The sequence below is a fragment of the Anser cygnoides genome, chromosome 3, assembly GCF_040182565.1.
Source record: "Anser cygnoides isolate HZ-2024a breed goose chromosome 3, Taihu_goose_T2T_genome, whole genome shotgun sequence".
Lineage (NCBI taxonomy): Eukaryota > Metazoa > Chordata > Aves > Anseriformes > Anatidae > Anser > Anser cygnoides.
Window position 1 is genome coordinate 110955893 of NC_089875.1, and position 26728 is coordinate 110982620.

Sequence of the window (26728 nt, forward strand, 5' to 3'; positions counted from 1 at the left end):
CGACCACAACCACAGCCATCCTCTCCTGTTTAATTTTCCTCATATTCCAAACAACAAAATGCAGAAGTTTCAATTACATTATTTTTAAAAAAAAAACAACAGAATTTTACTTCGACTACACAGGTAGTATCCTTGGCAAATTAAATAACAATATACTTTGTATGTTTGGCTGTAACTTAAAAATAAAAATTCTGAAAAAATCTAACATACCTCTGAGTATGACATGCCCATTGTTTCCACCTAGGCTTAAATTACTAATGGTAGAGAGGATGTTGAATAATCCTGGGATTTTATGCATCTTTTGCTTCCACATACTTATTAGGGCATCAGTACATCATTCCGCATTTCCCTGCATCTCAAATGTATGTAGTTTGACAGGCTCCATTTACTTTAATGCGTCCTTTAAGGACTGCATTGCCATCCAAAATGGTCAACAGCTCAAACATAGTCTCAAATGTAACATCACCATCTCTAGGTAGCTGGTATAGTAAACTCAAAGAACCAAGAAGAAGATAGCTTTGAGACCTTAGTAGGATCGCTGCAAAAATAAGTGTATCCAAGCAACTGCTTCAGTAATTGTTTATTTAGAGCTAATCCTCTATCATGAAACCAGTTACTTATAATTATTATACAGCCAAGCACACATTTTCTTCAAGTACAATGGTAGATTAGAATAAATACAGGATATGATTTGAATCAAAGACCAGAGTCATTGCCAGTTCCTCCAATATTTCAAGTAAGTCTGTAGAAAACTTGAGAGAAATCTCAAGTGTTAGCTCAGTAGGAACGTGGTAATTTTCCTTAACCTCTTTTCTCCCTGCAAACCATTATAAAATAATAATGAAGATAAACATTTTTCTCCTGCCTGCCTCTGCACTCTTGCTTTGTTTTTTCGTGGCTGAAAAAAAATCAGGAAGAAATAAAACTTTACCATTCTATCAGTTCTCATGGTAAAAGGGTCTGAAATATATTCCGGTTCCAGCATAAAGTCAAGTCAAACTGAACAGGTGGTTCAAGACCATTTAAGAGTATTGTGGACTCACCCCAAAAAACAAGCTGGGTTCACATTCCAGAAAAGCTTTGCCAAGTATGCAATCTGCTTGTGTCCTCCCATGCTGTTTTCACATGATTCTAAACAAGTTGTAAGTATCTTCCATTTCATTCTATCACAGGATTGCGGGATCCTTGAGTAGGAACCTCTGGGGAACTCTAGTGCAATCCCTTGCTTGAAGGAGGTGCAGCAGTATTCAGAAACTGAAAGCCTCCAAGGATAGAGGTTCTACAGCCCGTCAAGACAATATGTTTAAATGCCTCATATCCTTATCATGAACAACCCGTCCCGTGTTTATCTAGTCAGAATGTCCACATTTCAATGTAGGGCCACTGTCTCTTGTTCCCCTGCCATACGCTTCAATGAAAAGCCTGGCTTTGTTTTGTCAGCAACCTCTTCTTAGACACGGCAAGCGTGCTGCAAGTCTGGTGTTGGCCCATTACCCTAGGCTTTCAGAAATAAACATTCAAAGTCTTTAAAAAAAAAAAAAAATCACTAGATTTAATTTCTAAAGTAAGAATGCACCAAGAAAACCAACTGCAGTTCTAGCCTATTTCCTTCAATTCTCAGCTAGTTTTCATATTTTAGAGACACCCACAAATTTAATAAATACTTGTGTAAAAACTAAACAGATTTAATAAACACAAAATACCAGCCAATGACTAAAACTAAATTCGGCTACAAATTCAATTTTAAACTTAAACTGTAAAGATATTTTACTGAGGAGTTGCTATTCAGTAAATAATTCTGGAAACTGTAGAGCTGTTCTTTCAATAATCTTAATGGCTCCTGTATCATCCAAAAACAAACAAACAAAAGAATTATGCCTAGTGGCAGAACTCTAAATTGGTTGTTTCTGAACAGCTCCCATTAATTGCAAATTCATGGAGAGAGGAGAACAGGAGAGAAGGAAAGTTAATTTGTGGCAGTCTGAAAAATCTCCCTCTACCCCCCCCAATAAATATATATTTTTTAAAACTAAGACTCAATCTTATTTTAACTACTGAAGCATAGTCGGGGGGTGGGGGAGTGGGGTGGGTTGGGAAGCTCACAACCTAGAAAAGTTACCATAAGTTACTATATTATTTCTTAAAACTATGCCACATTGCTCCTCCATATTGAAGGACTCCCATCATTTTGTTAATATAATGAATACCTGCAAACTTAGTCTGTGCAAGAATTGGAATTAAGAATATAAAATTATGAAGACATAATTTGCTAGTTTTTATAAACACATGTCCTAACACACACACGCTAGTCCCTATAAAATTTAGGAATCAATACCTTTTCCTGCTCAGAAATTAAACTGAAAAAAGTTCTTCATTTTCAAAATTATGAAAATTCATAATTATGAAAGAAGTAATAGTTTTACACGTTCAGCTGCTGTGGTTCCACTGTAAATAAACAAACAATGTTTTACTGCATGTATTAGCACACGTTCAAGAAATAAAGCAGAGCTAAGTAGAAACTCAAATTTTAAACTCAAGGCCAGTTTGAAGACTGCAGAGACACTAAATCATTGTCACAAGTATTAGTTCCCATAGTTTATTAAAATAGTACTCCACAGTTATACAAAATACATGTCATATCCCCCTTTCTCCCACCTTCTCTCCTTCCCCCAAGAAAAGAAAAACTAATAGTTGTTCGTTAAAATAAAATCCTGAATGCTCAGTTGATATCATGAAAATTGTTCTTATCTTTGGGCTATATGATCACATACAAGTAGTTCTGAGATTAAAAAAATAAAAAACAGGAACTACTTATTTTCCTGAGCGTATTTAACAAGAGAGCCTCTTATCCAGCAACAGGCAGTAGCAGCTGGAATTTACAAGCATCAGTGTACATTTACCCTCGATATTGTGCCATATTCATACACTTTATACTCAATGATCCTCCTCTTCTTCTTCATTCCTAGTATGGAAATTCAACTGTGTTTGGCCTCTTTCAGGGTCTTGCATTCGGAGGATTCGAATACGAGAACTTGTAGGCAGAGAACTAAAAATAAAGTATGCATCATTTAAATAGTGCATCTTCTCCACAAATTTTATTATTTCCATTTGATTCTTTCCATTACATATTGGCCTTAAAATTACTGCATCTATTTTCTTGGACCCTTTTAAAACAGTAGCATGGGGTGAAGATCTGACTTCACTGAACCGATACTGGAGCAAGACTTAATAAAAGCTTCAGGTGACAGATCTTCAATGACAGATCTCAATACTTCGATTTCTAACAATTAGACTACCTTAGTTACAGAAAAGGTACTTTTTAAGAAAAACTCCAACTTAAGTAACAATTAAATATGGTTCTTATTTGTCTTACAGATCCTGAAGTGGCACACACTTTACACATGTATAATTACTCTCATCATACTAAGAATGAAGTTACTAAACATACATACTGGCTTCTCCAGTGATAGCTCCTACTACTTTATTGAATAGTTTGAGAAATTTCCTCAAAGCATTTCCATTCAGTAACAGAACACCCACCCCCACCACACTCCACCCCCCCCCCCCCCCCCCCCCCCCCCAGGAATTAGGAAGGCAAGATAATTACAGTAAATTAACCTCATTTTGAAGATTGCTTAAGATCTTTGTATATTTAGCAGGAAAAAAAATGTGATAAGAATTATCCTCTGCAGGCTTCACTGATTACTTCTGGCTAGCAGAGAAGAATTGTATGCATAAGGTTAGACAGTGACTGTCCTTTTAACTGGGCATAGCTTTACCACAGAATTATATGGAGGACTGTTGTTTGTTTGTTTGTTTTAAAAAGATCTGGGTGCTACAAAAAAAAAAGCAAGCTATCAGCTTCTAGATTTAAAAAAGTCAACTCAAATAATATAAGCCTATTAAAAGTACAGTAATATTAATAGGAAAATTAGAAAAACACAAAATGTTCTATCAGTTTTCTGAGGGGAGACCAGGAGCCCACCTGGCTCTATACAAGGAAACATTTCAAAAAGCTCCTCTACTTTACATAGTTCAAGTTTCACTGAACTACCGTATTACATATGGAAAAGTGAAAAATATTCTCCTAAATTCCTAAAAACATCAGCGATGAACTGCTTAATTGTTAATGTTCTACCACTGAAAATCACAAAAACTCATCTCCTCAGATTTCCTTCTTTCAAGTGATACTCCTTGCAATACAACTTCCATGTCCTACTTCTACTAGGAAATACAACACAACATTATTACCTCATGCTTTGTGGGGTGAGCAAAATGAACTGCCGATGATGCTGAGAGTCAGCCACCTTCAGAATCATATCCATTGCAATTCTTCTGTTAACCATGTCCTAAAGACAAAATATTTATCAGGTAGTGATACTGGCTGTATACTTCACTGACTTCTTATTGCACAGATTAAGACAACTACCTAGTAATAAATAAGTTAGAAGGTATCTTAATAGTAAGACCTACCTGAATTAATACATATACAGTAAAGCTTAGCTAAACAAAAACGACACCGGAGAAACACTAGGGTTAAATTCTAAAAGCTATGAACTGAAGTTTGGGAAATCTTTAAACTTTATTTTTTAATATACACGCAAAATAGAAGGCTTCTATCAGAACAATCACACTCCAACTCACATTATTTTTCTACCAGCTTTTATATACACGTGTAGTACTTCTTTACTGGTATGCTAAGATGAACTTTATTTTAGTTGAATAACATTTCTTATAAATTCCTGCCTCAAAATTATCTGAAAGGATTTAAGGGCTGCATGGAACCTAAGTTACTATGTAGCCTGATTTTTTATTTATTTATTATTTCTAAAAACTCCCTTGTGTAGCCTTATTGAAAAAGACGTATAATGTGAGGATATGATGAGCAGGGGTTAAACAATGCTCTGCTTCCACACTGTGTCACACATGAATTTAGCTATCTCCCTTACAAAAAGGCTGATGGGGTCCTCTTGTGGTGGGTCTCCAGGATTACAGCAACAGTGACTACAGATGTAATACAGAAACACATTAAGGTGTGCTTACTGGCACAGCAGTAGAAAGACAGGTGTTGAGGAATTACTTACAGAATAACAGACATTAAAGTTCTCTGCAGGGCTACAGTTCTGACTACCCATCTGTTTTCTGGACAGATGAGTAAACTTCAGTGCAACTAATTCGTAAGATAAGACCTAGGCTTTTCAAGTTTCCTTGTGGAATCAATGATTATGTCGTTGGTTCTACAACAGGGAAACTTCAGTCATTTAACACACACACAGACACACACACTGAAATATGTCTGCTTGACCACCTTAAGCGCATATGCTCCTTCCTGATATTCTTTATGTATAAAGTACACCACCTTTTTTCCCTTCTAGGTCTGAAAAAGATGTATACATACATATTTATATTTTTATTATATATATATATATATATATATATAAATATCTTTATATCAGTCTCAAAACTGGTAGAAGCCAAGGCATGTTGATAAGCCAAGGCATGTTGATAAGCCAAGGACAGTCACAGCAACATACAGAGGCAATCTGTGACAAAAACAGTAACTGCCTGGGGAAGTAAAAAGCTTTATTTTATGATTTTTCTGCTGAACTGAGATTTAAGCCTGCAGAGTAACATGATAGTTCTCAGAGCCAATTTTAAAACATTAAGCTTCAAAAAAAACTCATTAAGCTTAGTAAACAAGACCCCTAACGAGCACTTCTGTTTAATATCATTTACTGTTACCTATAGTATTTTAAAGTTCTAACCAACCACAGGTCACAACTCAACTATTTTGCTAATTTATACAAATCAGAATAGCAAAGGTAGTTTAAACTATACCATGTAGACATCAAATTCATCCAAGCATCTGAAAGGAGATTCAGTAATGGACCACAGAGAAAGAATGAAACAAACTGTTGAGAAGGAACGTTCACCTCCTGATAAAGATCTCACATCGTTAAGGGCAGCTTTGTCTTCCTCTCCAGGCTGAACCTTGAAATAAAAATATTACAACACTTTTTAAACTTGGAGACTTCCTAAAAGAAAAGTTATTTTAACTGCAAACATGTTACATATGAGCAGAGAGAGATCACTTGAGGAGCAGCTTATGTACTTCACTGCCACTCTAGAAAGAATCCAGAACAAAATGGCTCCTAGCCATTTTAAAACACATTTCTGGGATCACTGCAACTTTCTCCACCATAGTAAGATACACTGAACAGATTAAATAGATGACTCTGCCAATGTTTCCTTATTCAATTCTCTATTTGAATACCTATTAAACAGATTAAATAACTGTCAACAAATGTAATTATATCGCAGTAAAATCCATTGGCTACCAGCTGTAATAGAAAAGCAGGTAATTGATTCACAACAGTAGCTTAAAGGAGGAAGTTTCTTTACCAGAACAAGTGAATCGTAAACAGTCATTCCCTTTCCGCTAATTATGATGACACCTTGTGGCACTCTCCATTCAGGATTAAACTTAAGTATTTTCTTGTCTTGCTAATTATGTTACTTTTTATGAACTAAGCAGGAAAATAAAGATTTTTTTTTCATTTTTTTTAAATCTTCCTTGACTATATTTAGATCTCATGCATGATAAACATGAAATATGAGTCACAAAAACATAAAAAGATAAAGACAGGCAATAAACTGAATCCATAAAATATGAAGTTGAATTTTTTGGGTATCTATCCTTCACCTGTTTAATGAAGAGAGTGTCAACAAGTATTTGTGTCATCACTACAGATTTTCCTCCTCAAATCCTAAAAGTGAAGTCTCCCACAGAAAAAATAAATACTCTCTGACTAAGACTTTCTGGGAGGCATGTTAAAAGATACAAACTTACAGAATACAAAGAGAAAACATAACGTTGAAGCCATCAACCATTTAGAGGCAATAAGACATTACACAATCATAAAAAGTAAATCTTCCTTTTATTCCACGGTATCTAGCAACATCCCCATTTAAGACAATGATACAGTTTGGCTTTATTCTTGCGTGTTTTCAACAGTGTGCTACAATTTGGCATATCACTTTTTGGAGAGGGGAGAACAATTTATTCTATTCTTTGCAATACATGCTCTAGCAGCTGACATTAAAAGCAAACAAAAAAACCCACACTATTTTAACACACATTATCATGCTTCAAATAATATCAAATAACTTACTGTTATTGAAAGTGTCTCATTCTTGTGGTCGAAAAGTATTTTTCCACAGCAAGCTCGAATTCGTAATAAGTAGTCGAAGTACAGTTTGCATCGTAAAGAAAGGAGCCTTAAATCAGTTAAACCATGCAAACAAACATTAGCTCACCAAGTTTTAAGACATTTGAAAAAGTGACAGCAAATTTTTTAATCAACGGTTTCACATCATCATCTCAAATACTAAACCCTACTCCATTAATAGCATTTTCCCCAAATCCATTATACTCTCAAGCAGCTAACACTGGAGAGAAATTACAGACACTACGTAACAAGTGTAGAAATCCAGAAGTACAGAGTTTATATTTTCTGTAAATTTAATCCCTGCTTCAATAGACCAGAAGCTTTTGACATGCTTCTTTCACAACTTCACCACGAAATAACCAGACTTCACTACTATTTCCCTATCCAGTGTTAGTACTGCATAGTTAGCATAGTGAAGAATTTACAAGGACTCTGCTAGACTCCAAGAATTAAACATTGCTGATTCCCTCTGCACTCCCTTCCTTCCTCAATTCTAGTACATAGTTCTCCAGCAGACAATACAACACTGTTCCTCCAAGAATTTACTATGGTTCTTTAGTACACATTAGAGTGGGACCATTCTATGATTCCATGATTCATATTCAAATTCAAGCACTAGGAACAAGATTCAGTTTGACACTTATAGGCCCCAAAAGGCAAGTATCAGATTCTGGGGGTACAAACTTATCAACTGGCATTTCTATACTTCCAATGCAAAAGATAGGATTCTTTTGATCATTACTATCTCTCACGATTGTACTGGCAATCCCAACCAAATCCCAGACTGAAAAGTACAAAAAGCAGAACCAAAGATATCCCTCAATTTCTACTGAAAAAAAAATAAAAATAAACAAGAAAGGATTGCATTGCATTTTTGGAAAAGACAAAAAATCAGTCCTTTTGAACAGAGGCCACCAAGAAGTCATCATGGTACAGGATAGTAAGGGACTGCAGCAAGAAAGAAGTGGTGCATTCCCAGTACAGACACTTTGTCAGAGAGAAAGCTGTCAAATCACAGGACCTGAATAAAAGTCTTGAAAGATTTTTCAGCTTAGGACAGAGAAAGAGTGGCTGGCCCGCAATGAAGTTATGGGAGCATACCACTGATAACTAGACTTAATGAAAATGAATGATAGGCTGGATTATTTCAATGTTAGCATATTGCTGATATTTTACTGTCCAGAACCAGTACTGAAAGAGAACTGTCTTGGATTGAGTAAGCATAGCTGAGGCCTTTGGTGTGAAGAAAAATATTTGCAGCCTCAACTGATTATGTTGTTTTTCCAGCTGTCAGTCCAGGCAGACTCTAAATTGTCAGACAATCATATTGGTACTAGGAGCAAGATGAGGTTAAAAAACTATGCAAGGCAAAAGTAAGGCAAAGGACTAGTAGCTGTGCTGACACAATCACTAGAACTTGGTGGAGATTCATCAGCTGTGCACTGCCTCACCTCAGAAGTATTATGGGACCTGAAATAAAAAAAAGTATCATTTTTGTCCCTGTTCTGTCCAATATCAGGTAATCTGTATGATCTGTCAAACGTGTCAGAGCACTCACAGCTTCCTCAAACTGTCTAATACCTGCTGGCTTATTTAAAGCAAATATCCCTACTTTCAAGAATGTAGAAGAAAAATCAAAAAAAGTACTGTCAAAATGAATCTCACGTATACTTAACCATGTGTGACAGATATCAGTCAGCCTCATACTTGAAAATTTCCAGTGATAAGGATCTATAACTTTAGCATTAACATTTAGGCTCTGAAACAGGTTTAACTCTAAGACCATCATGAATACCATCTTTAAAATACCTAATTCTCATGGGTTTGCTCTGTAAATTACTCTCTGGAGTACAGGCAAAATTTACGTATTACCAGTTTATTTTGTTGGCCACAGAATACAATCTCAGACACCACTGAACCACACACCTCTGCCAGCAAGTCAAAAGAAAACATTTTTGCAGCTCTTCAGCTCCTCATTCAAATTATAATAAAACATAATTTTATGTGTGGAATACTTGTTTGTTTGTTTTCTAAAGATATTATTGAAGAAATACATACCTACATACTAACCATCTGAAAACTGAAATTACAGCATAATTAACCTACCTTAAGAACTGTCGATATATTCTGAATCTTTGCGTCATTATTTCTTCCAGCAGCATAATAAATCTCTTTAAGTTCTTTACTTTAATGTTTGCATCCTCGTATCTTTCCTTTGCATCAAGAAATTGCCTGTTTTAATTAACAGAAAGTCTAGCATTAGCATGCATTACATTAAAACCAAGCAATTGCTGAAAAAAAATTTAATAACCAAAACATTCACACAAAAAATGTTTTGTGAGGCTCTAAGTTACAGCTAAAAACATTTCAGCATGTTAGGAAAGCCATCTTTCATGAACGAAAACAAGTCAAATTATTACATTTTACCTCTATTTGTTTTCCTTTTAAATGGAAGCTCTCACACTAAGGAGAAATAATGATTAGGCTCCCCATATCCAAGAGGAATGATTTCTTGAAATTGTTTTCTTGAAATGCAGTCAAAACCTCAAGTAACTGCCTAAATTCTACGTTAGCTACTCAAACTAGAAGCATGCTTAATGCTTGGTGCATCCCAGAGCAACAGTGAGCTTTGCTCACACAACCTAGTCATAGCTGGGGTACCTCTAAATACTAAAAGAGCAAGTGTCTGATTATTAGTAACTTCAGAGTATCAACCCTGTGTAAGATCACTACAGGGGCAGTTCAACTCTCCTAAGACCATTCAGTACTGATTGACTGTACAATCATTACAGCACATTTCTAAGTCTTCATACATCACTTAAGTATTAAAACGCATAAACTCAGTGTAAGAAAACTGTTGTTTCCCCAGTCTCTTCCATCTTACCTGAACTAGACAGACATTAAAGATGACTTACTGTATTATTTCTTCTCTGTTCCCATGGTGATTTTTTTCTGAATTTATCCTCTCTCTTAAGCGATTCATTTCTGCATCCAGACTCTTAACAGTTCTGCTGACTTCTATGCGCTCTGCGTAGATTTGCCTAGCCTGTGCAGTTTTTTCCTACAGTAATGTTTGAAATTCAATTGTTACTTGGTTTAAAAAGTCTGTTAGTCTTTGCAACAAATATTTTGTCCCATGGAAAAAACAAGGCCTCTAAGAAAAAGGAAGTTTTCATATTGTTCTTTGTGTACAGTCATTACAGCAAAATTACTGTTATTGTCAACAATTTTACTATAAATGTTCATATGTAGGTAGTTACCTCAGTGCTAAGAACTGTACCCATCTGAGAATTTTTCATACGTTCACAGTTCTTGATCTAATACATCTAAATGAGGAACTAAATGCACCCTATTTCAACAGGGCTTAATCTTCCAAAAGTCTTCAGGAATGTGACTGTAGAGTTCGTCAATACAGACAGATTAGTGAAGAATGCAAAAGATCAGGCATGTGATCTGTACAAGAGAAAAAGCTAGCATCCAAAAAGCAAAACAATACTATTCAATTTAACTTAAAATATGTATTTTAGGATTAAAGCATTCTAATCTTTGCATTGCAAAAAAGTAGAAAAATGAGTCCCAGATGGATAACCATTAACTTATCTATCAAGACTGAGATGGTGCTCTGCCAGACAAAGAGATCTTGATTCATTTCTACAAAGTGAATTTTACTTGATTTAGATATGAACAGCTTAGAATACAGCTAAGAAAATACTCAGTTTAACTGAGCATTAACATGGTTTGTACGTTGTACAAGAACAATGATTTATTACCAAATTTTTGAAGGATCCTGACCATAAAACTTCCATTAAAAATAAACAAACCTACCTCTAATTCTTTTTCTTTGGCAGCTAGTAATTCTTTATGTTTTTTTATGCAAGCCAAATGTTCGTTCTTTCTGTCTTCATAGTGCTGCCAACGACGTTTTCTGTTTTCCACCTCCGAGTCCGCTTTGTTTAATTCATCCTATTTTTGAATAACTCCAGATGTGAAAGTGAACTGTATGGGGTAGATTCCTAAGCATCTCTCAAATATGTACACACCTTTCACAGGTGATCATGCTGTTCTGTTTTCTATTTTATTTTTTGTCACAATAGTTAAATATAACTAATGTAACTAATATATTTTTCAGTTGCCTTCCTTAACTATTTCCTGCCCCTTTCTGTTTGCTCTTGCTTTCTTAATTCTAGCTGACTAAATATCAATACACAATTTATGTGAGGCATACAAGAGATTCCTACAGTGATAATTCTGACTTTTTCCTCTTTCCATACAAGTTTCCTCATTCTACAACTTTAGAATACTGTTTATATGCTGGACTCTGTTATTTTCATTTTCAAACCATTAATTCTTGAAAGCATAAGATTATCAGGATTCTATTTGCCACTACCAAAATTTTGCATTTACCTTTAATTTGCTACTATCTCAAGCTTTGTTAATTCTCTGTGATTTCCAGGTGTCTTCTATAACCTCGAATAATCAAAACCATATAATGGTACCTTCTGTGATTATGTAACTTCAAAGAGTAACAACCATTCTATACAGAACTACAAAATCTATTTTGAAAACTGACCAATTATGCATATTCTTAGCCAGGCCTTAGCAGAAACAAACGAATAAGCCAAAACAACATATACGATGCACTTAAAGGAGAAATTCAATTAAACTGTTTTTCCTTCCTTTTCAATTCCTGACTAAAACCACTTGAAAACAAAATAACCTATCTTTAAACCTGAAATATTATAGCAACTATACTTAACAATCAACATTATCTTCAAAATACTGCCAAGCTTATTTCTTGACATACTTTGGAGGGAACGCCCTATTTCTATTTTCATAGGTAGCTCTTAACTGTATTAGGAACAAACATATTCTTTTCTCCTGCCTCCGTTTAACCTCATTCCTGTTGCCACACAAAGGGAACAAAAAAATACAATATGGAGTTATCGGTACCTTAATTGGACCAGCAATTTCTTCTACTTGATGAATTTTTTCTTTTATTTCTTCAAATCTTTTTTCAGCCTCCTGGAGAACATTGTTCAGTTCTTCCATTCTTCTGCTTTGCTCCTGCATTTCTTTTTTTGCAGATTCCATCTTTTTTTTATTTTCTTCAGCTACATCTTCCTGTCAAAATATTTTAAAATGAAGAGCAAAAGGAGTACATACATTTGCACATTACTCTACGTGATTTTCATTTTATTATCATTACCAGGGTATACGCAATACTCTAAGCTCTCTAATAAGAATAAAAACAGCTCAGTGTAATTGCCACGAAGGCTCAAAAGAACAGACCGATGAATTCTCTTGGAGGCCACTAAATCAAATAGCAAAAGAAAATGTGGAACTTCTTTATCTGACTGAAAATTAAGGTGACTTAACTTGGGATGGCTAGGATTTTGTGAAGAATTAGCCATGCTGATGATTTACTACAGTAATTTACTAAACAAAGAACATTATGGCTTCCTTCTGGATCTGTGACAGAGGATGTACATTCCATATACAGAGGAATACAGGAAGAGTAAGTGGATTTTCACTGTTCCCTAGAAAATTACACCATTCCTAACTGATCACTGTTATATATACTTTCTGCTCTGAAAAGACAAATATTTCAAAACTTCAGAAAAAAGATGTAAATGGAACCTTGTATTGTGCTAAAATTCTTTTTCACAATCAGACAACTGTGAAATCAACATAGGAATGAAAGAAATAACAAGTGAAAGAACAGCAAATAATACATAGAAGTGATCAGAAAGTGCAGAAAAAACACCAATGAAAATCATAGAAAAGACTAAGGAGAAGTAAATATGTAAAACTACCAGCTGCATAAGACTATTGTCAGAAGACAAAAATAAAAATTTTGTTGTTGAATAATTGTCCAATTTTTTTTTCAATTACAAAAAATAGGAAGACACTCCCCTACAACAAGATATGATATTTTCCATTTCATTTAAAGGACAAACAATGTACATTTTCCTAAACCAACAAAACAAGATTTGAAACAAAACATAAGAGTTCACAGAATCTGTATTTACCAATCCTTTACTTTTTGAGTATGTTTTGAAGGGTTTACTCACATGAATATGTTCACATGCTGAAAGACAACTTACTGAAAAGGTACAAGGTTATACAAGTTACCTTCTCACTGATCCCCTCGCATGGAATTTAACCAAAACAATTGTAGTCAACGTTATTAACAGCATTTGTCAGACGGACTCTATGAATTAAGACCTTGATTGTTTGTAGACATTAGCTTATTACAGAGTAACAGCTAAAATTTCATGGCCACCAACAAACAAATTATAATAGATTACCAAACATTTTTACTCTATTCTTAAATTACTAACTATACATTCTAAGAACATATGGATAAGCACTTTGTAGGAATCACAATACTACAATCCTTCCTTAGGATTTTAACTTTAAAACTGCTTGATGAGTTTACCATAAACCAAGAAACTGTGGATACAGGACAGAGAAGCAGTGCTGTGACATAATTTACGGTAAAGAGTAATCTTCATCTATGCTTCTAAGATGCTACTTCTGTCCTCCAAATCTACATCACTGCTTCCCAACCCCACCTAGAGTTTTATGGCACTGCATATCTAGAATGATGAAAGAAAATGCACAGAACCTCCCTTTATAACACCACCTTGTCTTCCATAACCCTGCAGTACCATTGGTTTGAAGAAGGTGAGAAATAGAGGGAAATCCAAATAAACAAATGAACACTCACCAAAAATACTACCATTGCGATAATTGTAGACTTTCTCTTAAGTATAACATTTTTCACTATTTTATCCAACTTGTGCCCTAGATGGTAATCTACAGTATTTAGTTGTTTCTTATTTTAAATCATTATCAACATTCAAAGACATTATTTCACATCCTTATTAGACATAATTCAATAATTTTTTCTTACCAATACACGGATGTCCACTGACTGGTTTTCTTCTGTATTCTCAAGATCTGCTATTTCTGCATTTGTTGTTCTCATTTTTATCTGGAAAAATATATTAAATTTACCTTATAAGAAAAGATCATATAAGTTCATTGAAGTCGATATAGAAAGTAATATATTCTTGTAGCTTCATTGCTTCCATGGGAAGAGTATTCTTCCCACTTACCTATGGAATCCATTTTGATAAGGCAGAACTTGCCCTGAAAGTAACATGCACTCTAAAATCATTATTACTACATTTCCTTTCAACATGAATAAAATATATTTCATGTCCTTCAAATACTTGTCTTCATCAAATTAATAAGAGTTCACGTGCTGCTTGTTTGCTGGTTCTTATTTGTAATTTACTTAATGTAGTATATATTAGTATTTTACTTATATAGCATTTATCATCTTACGCTGCCTAACAGTAGCATCGTTAGCCACCACATATATATCCTACCTACCAAAACTGGAAGTCACGCAGAAAACAAAGACTAACGGTTGAAAATGATTTATACAGAAAATCAGATTAAGCCAAAGTTTAAAAGCATGAAACACTCAATTTATTAAAACATGTAAAGAACATAAATGAAGAGCACAAAGAGAAACAAGATTCTAGGAATTAATAGGCAAGACTCAACAGAAATAAAGGAGAAAGCAGGAAAAAGAAACTTGTATCAAATATTGCAGCAACTTCCTTCCAACTCCTTTCTTGCATCACAAAAAAGAAGTAGAGATTTAATTTGTGAGATTTAGTACAACGGAAAAAAAAGATACTATACAGAACAACAGCAACATATGCCACGATTGGTACGACTTGAATCACTTTGTCCTAAACAATGAAAACATCCTCTAGATACTAGCACGTAGACCCTTGTGTTTTTGCACAAATGCTAAATGAACAAAGGTAAGCATAAATATTGAAAATATATCACCCACTCAAAATATAGTACAGAAGTCAAAGTGAAATCAGAAAAAAATGATTGGTGTCTAAAGATTAACAAAACACCTATTTTTACCTGTAGTTCTTTTTGGTGTTGTCGATGACGATGAAGATGATTTTCGTTCTGCCTAATCTCATTTTCAATGGAATACAAACGTCGCTGGCATGCTGTCAACTGCGCCTTCCTGTTTGCAACTTCATTCTCCAAATGACTTGGAAAAAAAATTGATACTGAGATATTATATACATACAAAAACACAGACATGCACGTATAAATTAACAAGTGACAAAAAAAAAGGTACAAAAGCACAAAAAGAATCTTAAGTTTATAATCTTATGCATTGGATGGTTTTGCTGATCAATAAAGAAATACCACAGCTCTAAACACAAAATCCAAACATATTTTAAAGAGAAACTAACATTTTGAAAGTAAAGGCATTGAAATAGCAATGCAAAGCTCTCAAGAGTCCAGAGTTGTCAAAAAGGAAAGTGTAAATCCCAGAAAGAAAATGGAGAAACAGGAGAGTAGTGGAGGGTGGATGTCTCTCATGCACATACATCTAAATAGGCAAACATGCAATTCTGCTATTCGTGTCAACAAATGCACTTTTTAGAAACACAATGTTACAAGATGCTAACCTTATTTCTCCTTCAACATCTTTGCTGAGATACTTGGGTCTGTGGTAGTCAGAAGAATAGTATCGTCTGTCAAATACTTGATCACCTTCAGCAGTGAAAGCTTCTTTACAATTTCTTGGAGGATTATTAGACTGCATTACCTCACGAGCTTTACGGCTACTCTGAAAGACACAATTGCCTTATCATACCTATAGAAAATCCATCATAATTAAAGATATTACTTTAAAACTAATGGATAAGTTCTCTCACTCAGAAATCATTTACATTCCTAATGAAAAATAAGAAATACAGGAATGAAGGAATAATTTTAGAGTATGTAGTGTCAAGAATCCGCTTTTCTTTGTTGAATAAGACATTTGTGTTCTTAAACAACCCACTTAAATTTGTACCAGAGTAAAAGAAAATGGCAACTAAAGTCTCTAAATTGTGAATTCTGTAGTCTGATCAATCCCTTATAATTTGCTCATAACATTACATAAAGGCTGAGGAAATCTGCTGGTAAAAACTACTGTTAGTGCCAGATTAAGTGGCCACAAGTCTGGCCTCTGTCTGAGGAAATTAACATTTATACAGCCAGATTTCAGATTCAGTTGTTCAGGTAGGTCTCAAAGGTGATAACGTTATGAAAGTCAGCAGTTGATTAAAGCAGAGGAGGAAGAACAAAACTAGTATTCCTGCCAAAAGAAAAGGATGGGAGATTCAGCCATTATGTATCCCATTCAGTAACAGACATGTGCTAAACAGCCAGTCGGCTCTGGACTAGGCAGACCATAAGAAGTCTCTTCCAGTAGGAATGCCAGACTGGACACTGGGAAAAGTTTTTTTTAGAGAAAAAACAGTCCACAAAAATGCAAATGTCATTAGTTCTGCTGCTCATGAAATACCTTCCTTTAAGTAAATAAAGTTAAAAATAAAGACAACCATACATCTTATTTTAATCTTTGAACAGTTTACCTATAATCTTATCTGCTGGAATTTGTATCTTCAGTAGTAGCAGAAAATTAATTAAAATATACATTTTCTTTAATGTAAAAAAAAGCAAACCATGTGACAACAGGAAACAGTTCGTTAACATGCTTTTATAGTGATCAAAAAACATTATCAAAATTACAAAATCTTAACACAATGCTAGTTGCAAGTTACCTCAAAAGAAAAGTCTTTCCTCATAACTAACTTTTTTTCTTAAACCACAAACATATTTCTTTGCACCCTCTCATCTCAAACGTTTTAACAGTGCATAGATCGAACTGAAGTGGCTTTGGCTGTTGTGGTAGGTGAAGAATAAGTTAGGCTGTGAACACTTTCAGACAACAGATAATTTCATGTAGGTGTAGGTGAGTGAACGTCCAAAAAGGAGCTTTTGAACTCTCAAGCACAAGCCTGTTACTCGCTAGGTACAACTGGCAGGGGTTGGTTGCAAGTTTTGGTAACACACAGATGACACAAAACTGACACATACTAAATCCATCAACTAGTAAAGAGCCAGCAATTAGGAAACTGATCAGAGGCACACAGACGGTTTAGACTGGAAAACTAGGAATCTAGAAAGAAGGTCCACGATGGGTTGTCAGTTTACTCTGTCTCTCCCATGATAAAAAAATGGTGTTCCAAGTGGAATACTGACAGTTTATTGAATATCAAGAGGGGCTTTACGGGGAACCCTTCAGTGGAAAGGCATCTGTGTATGGACTGCATTGTAACACAGATAATTGTTGCAGTTATTGTCTTTAGAGCCATCATGGACTTCATCTCAGTGTGTCTGTAAGTTATGCTTCTGGGGATGGAAAAAAAAAAAAGACAAAACCAAAAAGTCACCACACCTCTACCTGCCTGTCACAGACAAAAAACAGAGGAGGAACTGGATATATACTATACAAAGAGATACTGCCTTTTTTTAAAGGCCAGTAGGGAGGGAAGAGCCTTACTTTAATTAGCAGGATTTTTTCTATACCCCTCACATCGATCAAACAGTTGGCAACCACTGGATCATCTATTTCCAATGCTGTGAGAACCGATGGGAATTCTGGATGATGAACTCCTCTTAAAAAAAAGAACAACAACAACATACATAAATTTCACGTGAAATTCTTTAAATCAGAATTATAGATAGTTCTTTTGAACTGATAACGATTTAAACCACTGCAACTATATAACAAAATCCAAAACATAACTTACTTGTGTGTAACATCATAAACTTTATCCTGAAATTTATTTACAATTATTGAAGGTCTAAACCCACGTGGATAATGATTTGCCATCAGTTGCTGAAGAACTCTTTCATCACTATGATTATCACAGCAAAATGCCTGAACTAAGCTCTTTAAACAAGATTCAACAGCCAACGACAGTTCAGCATCTTTCAGATGAATGAAAGCACCTAAACAAACACAAAAGACAAGGATTTAGGAGCTTTGTTCCATAACATATACTTAAGTAATGCATTTTTACCTTTGTGGGTTTTTTTTCTTCTTTCTTTCCTTTTTAAAGAGTCTGAAATAAACCTCTACTACAAGAAGGAAAAAAAAGAGTTCACTAAAAAAGAAATGGCTCCACAACAGACAACCTACCCTGACAACACAGACAATTTGTCTTCCTAGAGGCCTACACTTTTTTTTGTCCTTGTTGTTTTAAGAAGTTCTTTCAGAGGCCACTAACTCCATTATGATACTAATTTGATGGCAGCAGAGCAAGAGTGTATCAAGGCAAAGACTGCTTATTAACTGCTCTAAGGGTGAAGGCAGAGGAAAACTATGCTACAAGTTACCATGAGGATTTCCATTGTATCACCTGTCATCAGTAGCAGAGTTCACACATCCCCACCCTGCAGTAAACACCTAGTTTTCCAAGTACCTACACCGTAGGTAAGATACACTGACAGCCACACATAGAACTGACTCTTTCAACTGTATTTTTTCAATAATTAAACTGAACAGTTTTTGTGAGTTTTTTGTTGCTGTTGTTGTTTAGTACATCAAGCAGGATTTTTTTCCTCCATTTCCCTGATTTTTATCAGACCTATGAACTAGAAAAACTGCTTTTCTAATACCTGTTTACTCTATGCTTTTAAATGTTCACTGCATTGCAACACACCACTGAAACACCCAATCCATCCTGATCATAAGCTATTCCTCCATTGGTGAGTAAAAATATTTTGAAGGAAAAGACCTTCCTGCAACACGCCTCACCAAGCAAGCAGCATCAAGACCTTACAATCAGACTCAGTTCTCCCCTGGAATTCCTGTTGGCACGGTCTATCTAAACTAAGAGCAAAGTCCTCAGCTACACAACTCCCTACCTTATGATACGTGACAAACCCCTTCAAACGTTTGAATTCCACTCAAAACTCTCCTGCTCTGCAACACCTTTCCGAAATGTGTTTCACAATATCTTCACAAAATAAACAATTGGAGAGTTGGCATGACAGCCAAACAATTTTTTGATTTAAAATGTCTTCAGAAGTAAATTACCCAGACTCGGAGGGGAACAGCTCTAAGATGACAGCATAATCTCACAAAGTCTCCAAACTTCTTCCCAGAAGTCCTACAAATACTGCTAGTATCACACAGTCTAGCCAGATGCCCTTTCCTGAGTATAACTGAGCCTTTCATGCCATCCAAATTTAAAAGCAGGAAACCTTTTAAACCCCCAAACTCATTTTTTTCCAGAAATAGGGGAAAGCCTGAAGGGATGAATTAAAACAAGATCAGTAACAAGCCATGAAACCAAGCCAAAGTTAAGAAGCTGTGGGGGAATTGGAGGGATTGCAAGTTTCACATTGTAACTGCTTAAAATACCATAATAAAAACAGCTGCAAAATGAGGAAAAACAGATTTTACCTAGACAATATGATAAAAAGGTGTCCTGGTTCCAGTTAGGACAGAGTTAAGTAGCTCATAGTAGCTGGTAGGGTGCTATGTTTTGGATTAGGATGAGAAGAGCGCTGATAACATGCTGATGTTTTAATTGTTGCAGAGCAGTGCTTACACCAGGCCAAGGACTTTTCGGCTTCTCGCTCTGTCCTGCCAGCGAGCAGGCTGGGGGTGCAGCAGGAGCTGGGAGGGGACAGACCCAGGACAGCTGACCCAAACTGGCCAAAGGGGTATTCCATACCATCTGACGTCATGCTAAACAATATATAGGGGTGGCTGGCCGGGGTGGGGGGCCGGCTGCTCGGGAATAGGCTGGGCATCGGTCAGCGGGTGGTGAGCAATTGCATTGTGCATCACTTGTTTCTTACACATTATTATTGTTAATACTATTATCATTATCACTATTACTATTATTATTGTTATTATTATATTCCTTATATTATTATATTCCTGTCTTAATAAACTGTCTTTATCTCAACTCACCGGCTTCACTTTCCCGTTTCTCTCCCCCATCCCAGAGAGGGAGGGGGGAGGGTGAGCGAACGGCTGTGTGGTGTTTAGCTGCCAGCCGGGTTAAACCACAACAAAAGGACAGAAGCAAAAGATAGTCTACCAAAATAAAAACTTTAGTCCAGGAATTACAGAAGAAAGATATATCTTGAACTCCCTGAATAACAAATAGCTTTTCTAAAAGTTCATTGTTGACAGCAGCAGCCCTTCAAGAAAACCTGTAAAGAAATATTCCAAAAACTGTATTTTTCAGCTGTTATTCTTACCTAAAGGTCCAACAGGTTTGCGTTTAAAGTGCCCTTGCCTATAGGCTGTTTCAACTGCTTCAAGAAATGACGGTATATGTTGTCCAAATCTTTTAAAGATATTTGTTTTACTATCTCTCAGCTCTCTCAGCTGTTTCTGCTTAGCATCCAATTCTCGTTTCATATCACTGTCTTCTCTCCTAAAAGAAGAGATTTTTTTTTCAGTAGCAACAGCTTACGAAGCCGTAATTTTAGAGAAATAATTATGGTCTTGTTTTCCAAGTATTAATATAATAGGATAGCATGACAAGACCTCAGTACATCAAAGTACAACTAGCTACAAACCCACAATTATTTTAGAGCTTTAAGAAACATAAGACAAAAAAATAAATAAAAAAAACACAAGAAGATGCCACTTTGCAACATAGTTTTACATGACTTTACCATGGTGAAAGGTACCAAGAAAAAAGCACAACATAGATACAAATGCCAAAGCAGATGTAAAGCATCAAAATTATATCAAGCAGTACAGAATGCTAGAGATACATATTGAAAAACAATTTTACTTGGTGAAAAAAACAACTGAAGCAAAAAGCACAACAGCAAGGCAATGTTCTAAGATGAATTTTGTCCTACACAAAGACACCTAACAAACTGTAAATTTGTATCGTACATTGTTTACACAGTAACACATGTTATAAACAAAAAATGACAACAAAGTAAAAGATCAATATAACTTTCTATTTTCGTATTTCAATTTCACCCTCTTCTACAAAGGTCTTCAACAGAAGAAAGAAAATATTGGCTTTGATAATTGGTAAAAGATGTTTCGAATAACACATCATGTGTAATGGGCAACAATTCTCAAATCTCTTTAAACAATAAATGGCAACATAACCATAACCCCCTCCGGTAACCACTGCTCAAGTTCATGTTTCCAAATCACAGCATATGAATGCTTTGTTTTTCTAGTTCATTTATGAGCTAAATAGACATTTGAAGCAAGTGGTTTAAAGTCTCTATAAATTTACATTTAGTTATAGATACAATAATTATCTTTAAGTGTATATAATTTGTTACATCATGTTATAGATCTTATGACATCATACTGGGATTTACTAGCATATAAAACATGAAAATAATGCAAATCATAGTCTTCCCATAGGGTGATGATAAAAGAATAAGTGACAGACGATGGGAAGAAAGAAGGACATCAAATTGCAGCATGGATTTAAACCAGGCTTTAAATTAGTATTACCTTTCACCTTTAATAACAGAACAGTTTTGTTAATTCTCCAAAAGTTTCTGAATTTAGTCATGCTCGGCGGAGAAAAGTTTAGCAATTCCTAAGATAAACTAGGAAGGAAAGAGAAACAACAAACAAACAAAAGCAAATATAGAAACCGAAGCCTAATACTTCAAGGAATGCAAGGAAATGCAGGTGTTTAAGAGAAGATCTCTCATAATTTGAAGTAAAAGATAACTCTAACTTACCTAAGTTTAGCATGTTCTTCCTTATGTTTATAAACAGCCTGCTGAAACTGATCCATCTGTTGGCCAATCATCACTTCTTCATCGTGAAATGCCTGTAACTTTTCCTTTAACTGTGCAATTTTCCTTTGTTTTTCCAACTTTTCAGGATCTGAAATCCTATTAGCACTAGAAGAGATCACACTTCAGTATTTTAAAAACTGCACGATAATTTGTAGGGTTTACTTAATTTTAGTTAAAATTATAAAAGTTTTAACAAAATATTACTTTTGATATGTACTTAAAACTTTTAGTACGTCACATATAGATCTATGAATCAAAAAACTTGTATTTAAGATTCAGAGCGTTCACAAGATCTACAAACCATAGTGATTTTTTTTAATTTTAAATTTGCAATCACACAATTCTCCCTCCCGTTACATTCCTATAATAATTGTTTTAAAGAGTACTTGTTTTGCAACACTGTATAAAACTAGAAAAATGTATACAGTCACCAAGGAAAAAGAAAAGCTTTTTCTGCCCAATTGCTTCGTGACCTTCCAGTCTAAGTCTTGGTATACAAAGAAGCAGGGCCAGACACATTTAAATGTTTAACTAGACCCTTCTAAAGATTAAACAATTGTTTTCTGTTACTACAGATTTTCTCATTAATCAGAAGAGCTCACTCTGTACATATCTATACAATAAATATACACCATAATCACTATATCTGTATTTACCTTTTTTTCATTTCTTCAATTCGGTTACGCAGCTGTTCATCATCTTTTCCCAGACGTTTCAACTCAGTTTTGACACGGTTATAAAGTACCTGTGAAGGAAACAGGACATACTAGTTTAGCAGAAACAAGAACTATTTCAAGACAGAAATACGGTTTTAAGAAAGTAAACACTGAATTGCATCTGAACAACAAGCAATTACTAATACTTCCAATAAAAAAAAAAATCAAATTAACTGTTATACCTTCCTTTTCACACTCTCTAATCATGTTTATGCTGACTGAAGCTGTCCATTGCTTAACACCTGTGTAAAGATATAAATTCTATGACCCTGAAGAAAAGCTACTTGCCAATCAATCACCTTTTTGAACTACACTGAGCTATACTACACATTCAGGAAACCTAGACATAAAGATGCACGTATGGGTAGAGCAGGAACAGAATTAAGGCTTTAAATCAGTATCAACATTGAAAGTTGTTTTGCCTACCTCAGCTTCATTAACTGCTTTTCTTCTTGTCTGCACATCAGCTTTTAATAAAATACACTGAGGATGCAGGGTTTCTGCTTCTTCACTTATTGTTACTAATTTCTCTTGTATTGTTCTGTACTTTTCTTCTGCTTCATTGACTTTAACCTTCAGGACAAAAAGAAAATAATATGCAAGTAGTAATGAAACAAAATTTTCTTCAAAACCTCTTCATGCTATAGAGGAAGTATGACCTAAAAGAATCCATCTGCTGACACATCTCTCAAGTCATTCACAATATGCAAAGAGGAAAATTAACATAGGAACACACTCAGGAAACCAAAGACTATCAAATCTTTTTTTTTTTTTCCTTACTCATGCTTTACTCAAAACACAGGACTCTATAAACTACAATAAGGCCAAATGGGAAGAGGTGAGACCAGTATCCAGATGATGTTTCTTCAATATTACACAGACATGTTTGGCTATACAGTAAAAAACACTTAAATTGTAAAACAAATATATACTTTTAGTTTTTTTTTTTCCATATTAAAAAAAAGTGCCAATTCAGAAAATTTGGAGGAGTTTCAATAGACTGAAAAGTTTAAAATAACAGTGCCTAGTATTAACCTGCAAATGATACATGTCATTGCAACTCTGAATGCTTGGCAATATTATTCTTTCCTATTACCTCCAGAAGTTTTAAGTACCATCCAAATAATCTGTTTAATTTCCAGATGTCTCCTGGAATCAGACATTCATATTCAGTGCACGGAAAACCAATGAAACCTACGTGACAGATCTCTGAAAAATATTCTGCTGTTAAAAGAAATAGGCACTGAAGAAGTACTCTCAACAATGAAACAATTTAAGTTGACATTCATTGGGATAAGCAATGGTAGCCATCCAAAATTCACAGTAAAAGAAGCGTAATTACTATCTAAACCTAAAGCATCAGCATGAAAACCACCCACAAACCCCCCCAAATAAACAGCAGAAAACAAAGTGTCCTAATATTTTTCTCCAATTGGACGTGGAATGCAAACGTTACTGTTAAGTAAACATTTGCAGATTGTAACCACTAGTATTTATAAGGCTATAGAGCCTTGAAAAAAGCCTAGGAAGTCAGTTTACAAACTAAAGGAGAAGCATAGTTTTCAATAGTTTCTATTCTTGAGCCAAGAAAGCAAAACCAAAATTTGAAATATGGTTTAAACTTTATATGTACCTGGCATTCCTCTAGCTTCTGATCAAACTTTTCTGTATTTCCTTCTTCAGCTCTGATGCCTTCTCTGATTGGCTGTATTTCTCTTTCCATCTCTCCCACCTAAATATTAGCACATATCAGAATGTCTGCAGCAGTTTAGGAATAATTTAAAGTTAGTTTTATATAAGGAAACATTAGAACAAGGAACTTACCACTGCCCATGCCATTTTATGTTTCAACTCTTCAAGATGATTTCGCATTTCATTCACAAACCCAATGCTTCTGTAACGTTCCTTTTTTTCTTTATAAAGCAGCTTAAGCTCTTGAAGACGCTTAAAAAAAAAAAAAGTTCAACTGTAGAAGCATAAAGCTACAGTGCAGTATGAATCACAGAATCGTCTAGGTTGGAAGAGACCTCCAAGACCACCTAGCCCAACATCTGACCTAACACTAACAAGTCCTTCACTAAACCATATCACTAAGCTTAAATCTAAGTGTCTTTTAAAGATCTCCAGGGATGGTGACTCAACCACTTCCCTGGAAAGGGAATGAAACGTTGCAAAGATTTTTTTGAAAGTTTAACATCACTAAGAACAACTCAAAACTACACAGTTTTAACTGTTAATTATTTATATATAAATTATTATTATATATTTATATTTTACATATTATAAAATATATTTTATATTTATATTTTTATATTATATATAATATATATATTGTTTTATATATAATAGTTTTAACTATTAGTTATTTCAGTGCTCAAACCTGTGTTAATAATTACTGTGACTTTAACATACCTCTTCTCCTTGTTCTATCTGAAGACTTGTATTTTCTTTAGTTTTCATAATATATGAATAATCTTCTTTCATTTGCTCCAGCTGAGTCGCCTTCATAAAAAACTATAAAAGAATAAAAAGATGCAGGTAAGCTACTAAATTTGACATCTAAGTGAACTTTATATAAATACCAGAGAAAGACCACTCATTCCAAGTGCTATGTACAATAACAGATACATTAAGCAAAATAACTGGTGAGGTACTTTTGAATAATGAAGCAACTCAGCAGCACCCTAGAAAATTTAATAATTTGATCAATACTTTTAGAAAAAAGAAACTTTAAAAATCTGTTTCTGCAAGTGGATGACTGCTACAATCAGGTAATTAAAATCAAGAATTCTGAAAGTTATTTTTTTTCTGCAAATGACACCTCTAAAATTTTCAAACCTGTATTTTTTGCTTCAAATATTTTTCTTTATTTTCCTGGAGTGCATTGTTTTTTTTAATTACCTGAACCAAACTGACTAAAAGTTACCTTTTAACATTTAATCAACATATTAAAAGATTTTTCTTACCTTATACTTGTCACCTTCATTTTTAGACTGTAAGAAGTGCTTACTCATCTCTTGAGTTAAAACAGACACAGGATTATCTACCTGTAACGTTAGATGCACTACTTTATTTTTATTTTAGAGAAAAGAGATAGGTAACTGTGATTAGGGTTGGGATGGGAACCACACGCACACGCACACAAAAACAACCCACACTCCAAACACAAATTTGAATCACAAAAATGACTTTTAAGGAACTGTTTTCAGGAAGAAAAGTGTCTTCTGGAAAGTGCTTGTTTTATCTATGTATTTAACAAGATTAACATTGGGAATTTCATCCAATGCCATTTAATTAGTCTTTATTTAATTGCCCAAAGTACATCATTCAATTCAGCGAACTGTCCAATATATTCTTACAGAAGTTCCCACAACATAAAATCAATACATAGTAAATTAAGTTTATATTATTTGACAGGCTGAATATTTTGAATATTTTATACTTGATGTACACTACCTCATCTTTCCTTAATCACTTAGGCAGCAAAAAAAAGGTAAGAAAAAAAGAAATCCACATTTCTGCAACAGCAAAAGTTGAAAAAAATTTTCAGGGGAAAAATAAATAATTAATAGGCTCCAGGTACGTAAGAAACCTACATCAGCTAAGACTTTCATTAATGAGATACATAACTCAAAGTTTGCAGAGTACACCAAACATTTACTTGTCTGGTACAGAGTCTTATTCTGCACTATATGAGGTTCATAAAATTTTAATTTTCTTTTGCCTTTGGAAGTGATCATGAAAGAACATGCAAAAGGTGAACTTCCCTCATTTCACAAAATGACGCATTGCATTTATTTAAAGAATTATAAAATATATGTATTAATATAGTACGTCTTAAATTACACAGAATTTAAACACTGCATCAATTACCTGTATGTTAAAGTGATCCAGTATTCCTAAGAGTTCCTCTTTCTTCGAAGAAACTACTGTCCCTGAGAGAGAGAGAGAGTAACAATTGGTCCACAGAAGAGACATGCAACCTTCTAATCTTTTGTTCAATCTAGTGCTTCTTATTAAAGATAAATGACATTAGTATTTTTGTAGCACTGCTTTAGTCCTAGACAAGGTATTTTTTAAAAAAAT

At 34.6% G+C, this 26728-nt stretch overlaps 1 protein-coding gene across 5 annotated transcripts in view; it reads right to left on the reverse strand.

Moving 5' to 3' along the window:
* Positions 1-562: 562 nt before the first annotated feature.
* The window catches only part of SMC6 (structural maintenance of chromosomes 6), a 35195-nt gene continuing 9029 nt past the window's right edge, over positions 563-26728 (reverse strand). For 3 of the 5 annotated variants that reach the window (XM_013172662.3, XM_013172664.3, XM_013172663.3), the window contains 22 exons: positions 26516-26577; positions 25609-25689; positions 25055-25156; positions 24467-24586; positions 24276-24374; positions 23069-23215; positions 22583-22671; positions 21867-22031; positions 20394-20572; positions 17924-18125; positions 17674-17788; positions 15749-15909; positions 15186-15321; positions 14146-14226; positions 12180-12350; positions 11055-11192; positions 10145-10290; positions 9336-9461; positions 7173-7278; positions 5839-5991; positions 4252-4349; positions 563-3046 (listed from right to left, as the gene is read on the reverse strand). In XM_013172662.3, the coding sequence (XP_013028116.1) occupies positions 2935-3046; positions 4252-4349; positions 5839-5991; positions 7173-7278; positions 9336-9461; positions 10145-10290; positions 11055-11192; positions 12180-12350; positions 14146-14226; positions 15186-15321; positions 15749-15909; positions 17674-17788; positions 17924-18125; positions 20394-20572; positions 21867-22031; positions 22583-22671; positions 23069-23215; positions 24276-24374; positions 24467-24586; positions 25055-25156; positions 25609-25689; positions 26516-26577 (2789 nt within the window). In that variant the 3' untranslated portion in view covers positions 563-2934. The other 2 variants (XR_010830642.1, XM_013172666.3) reach the window with 2 other exon arrangements.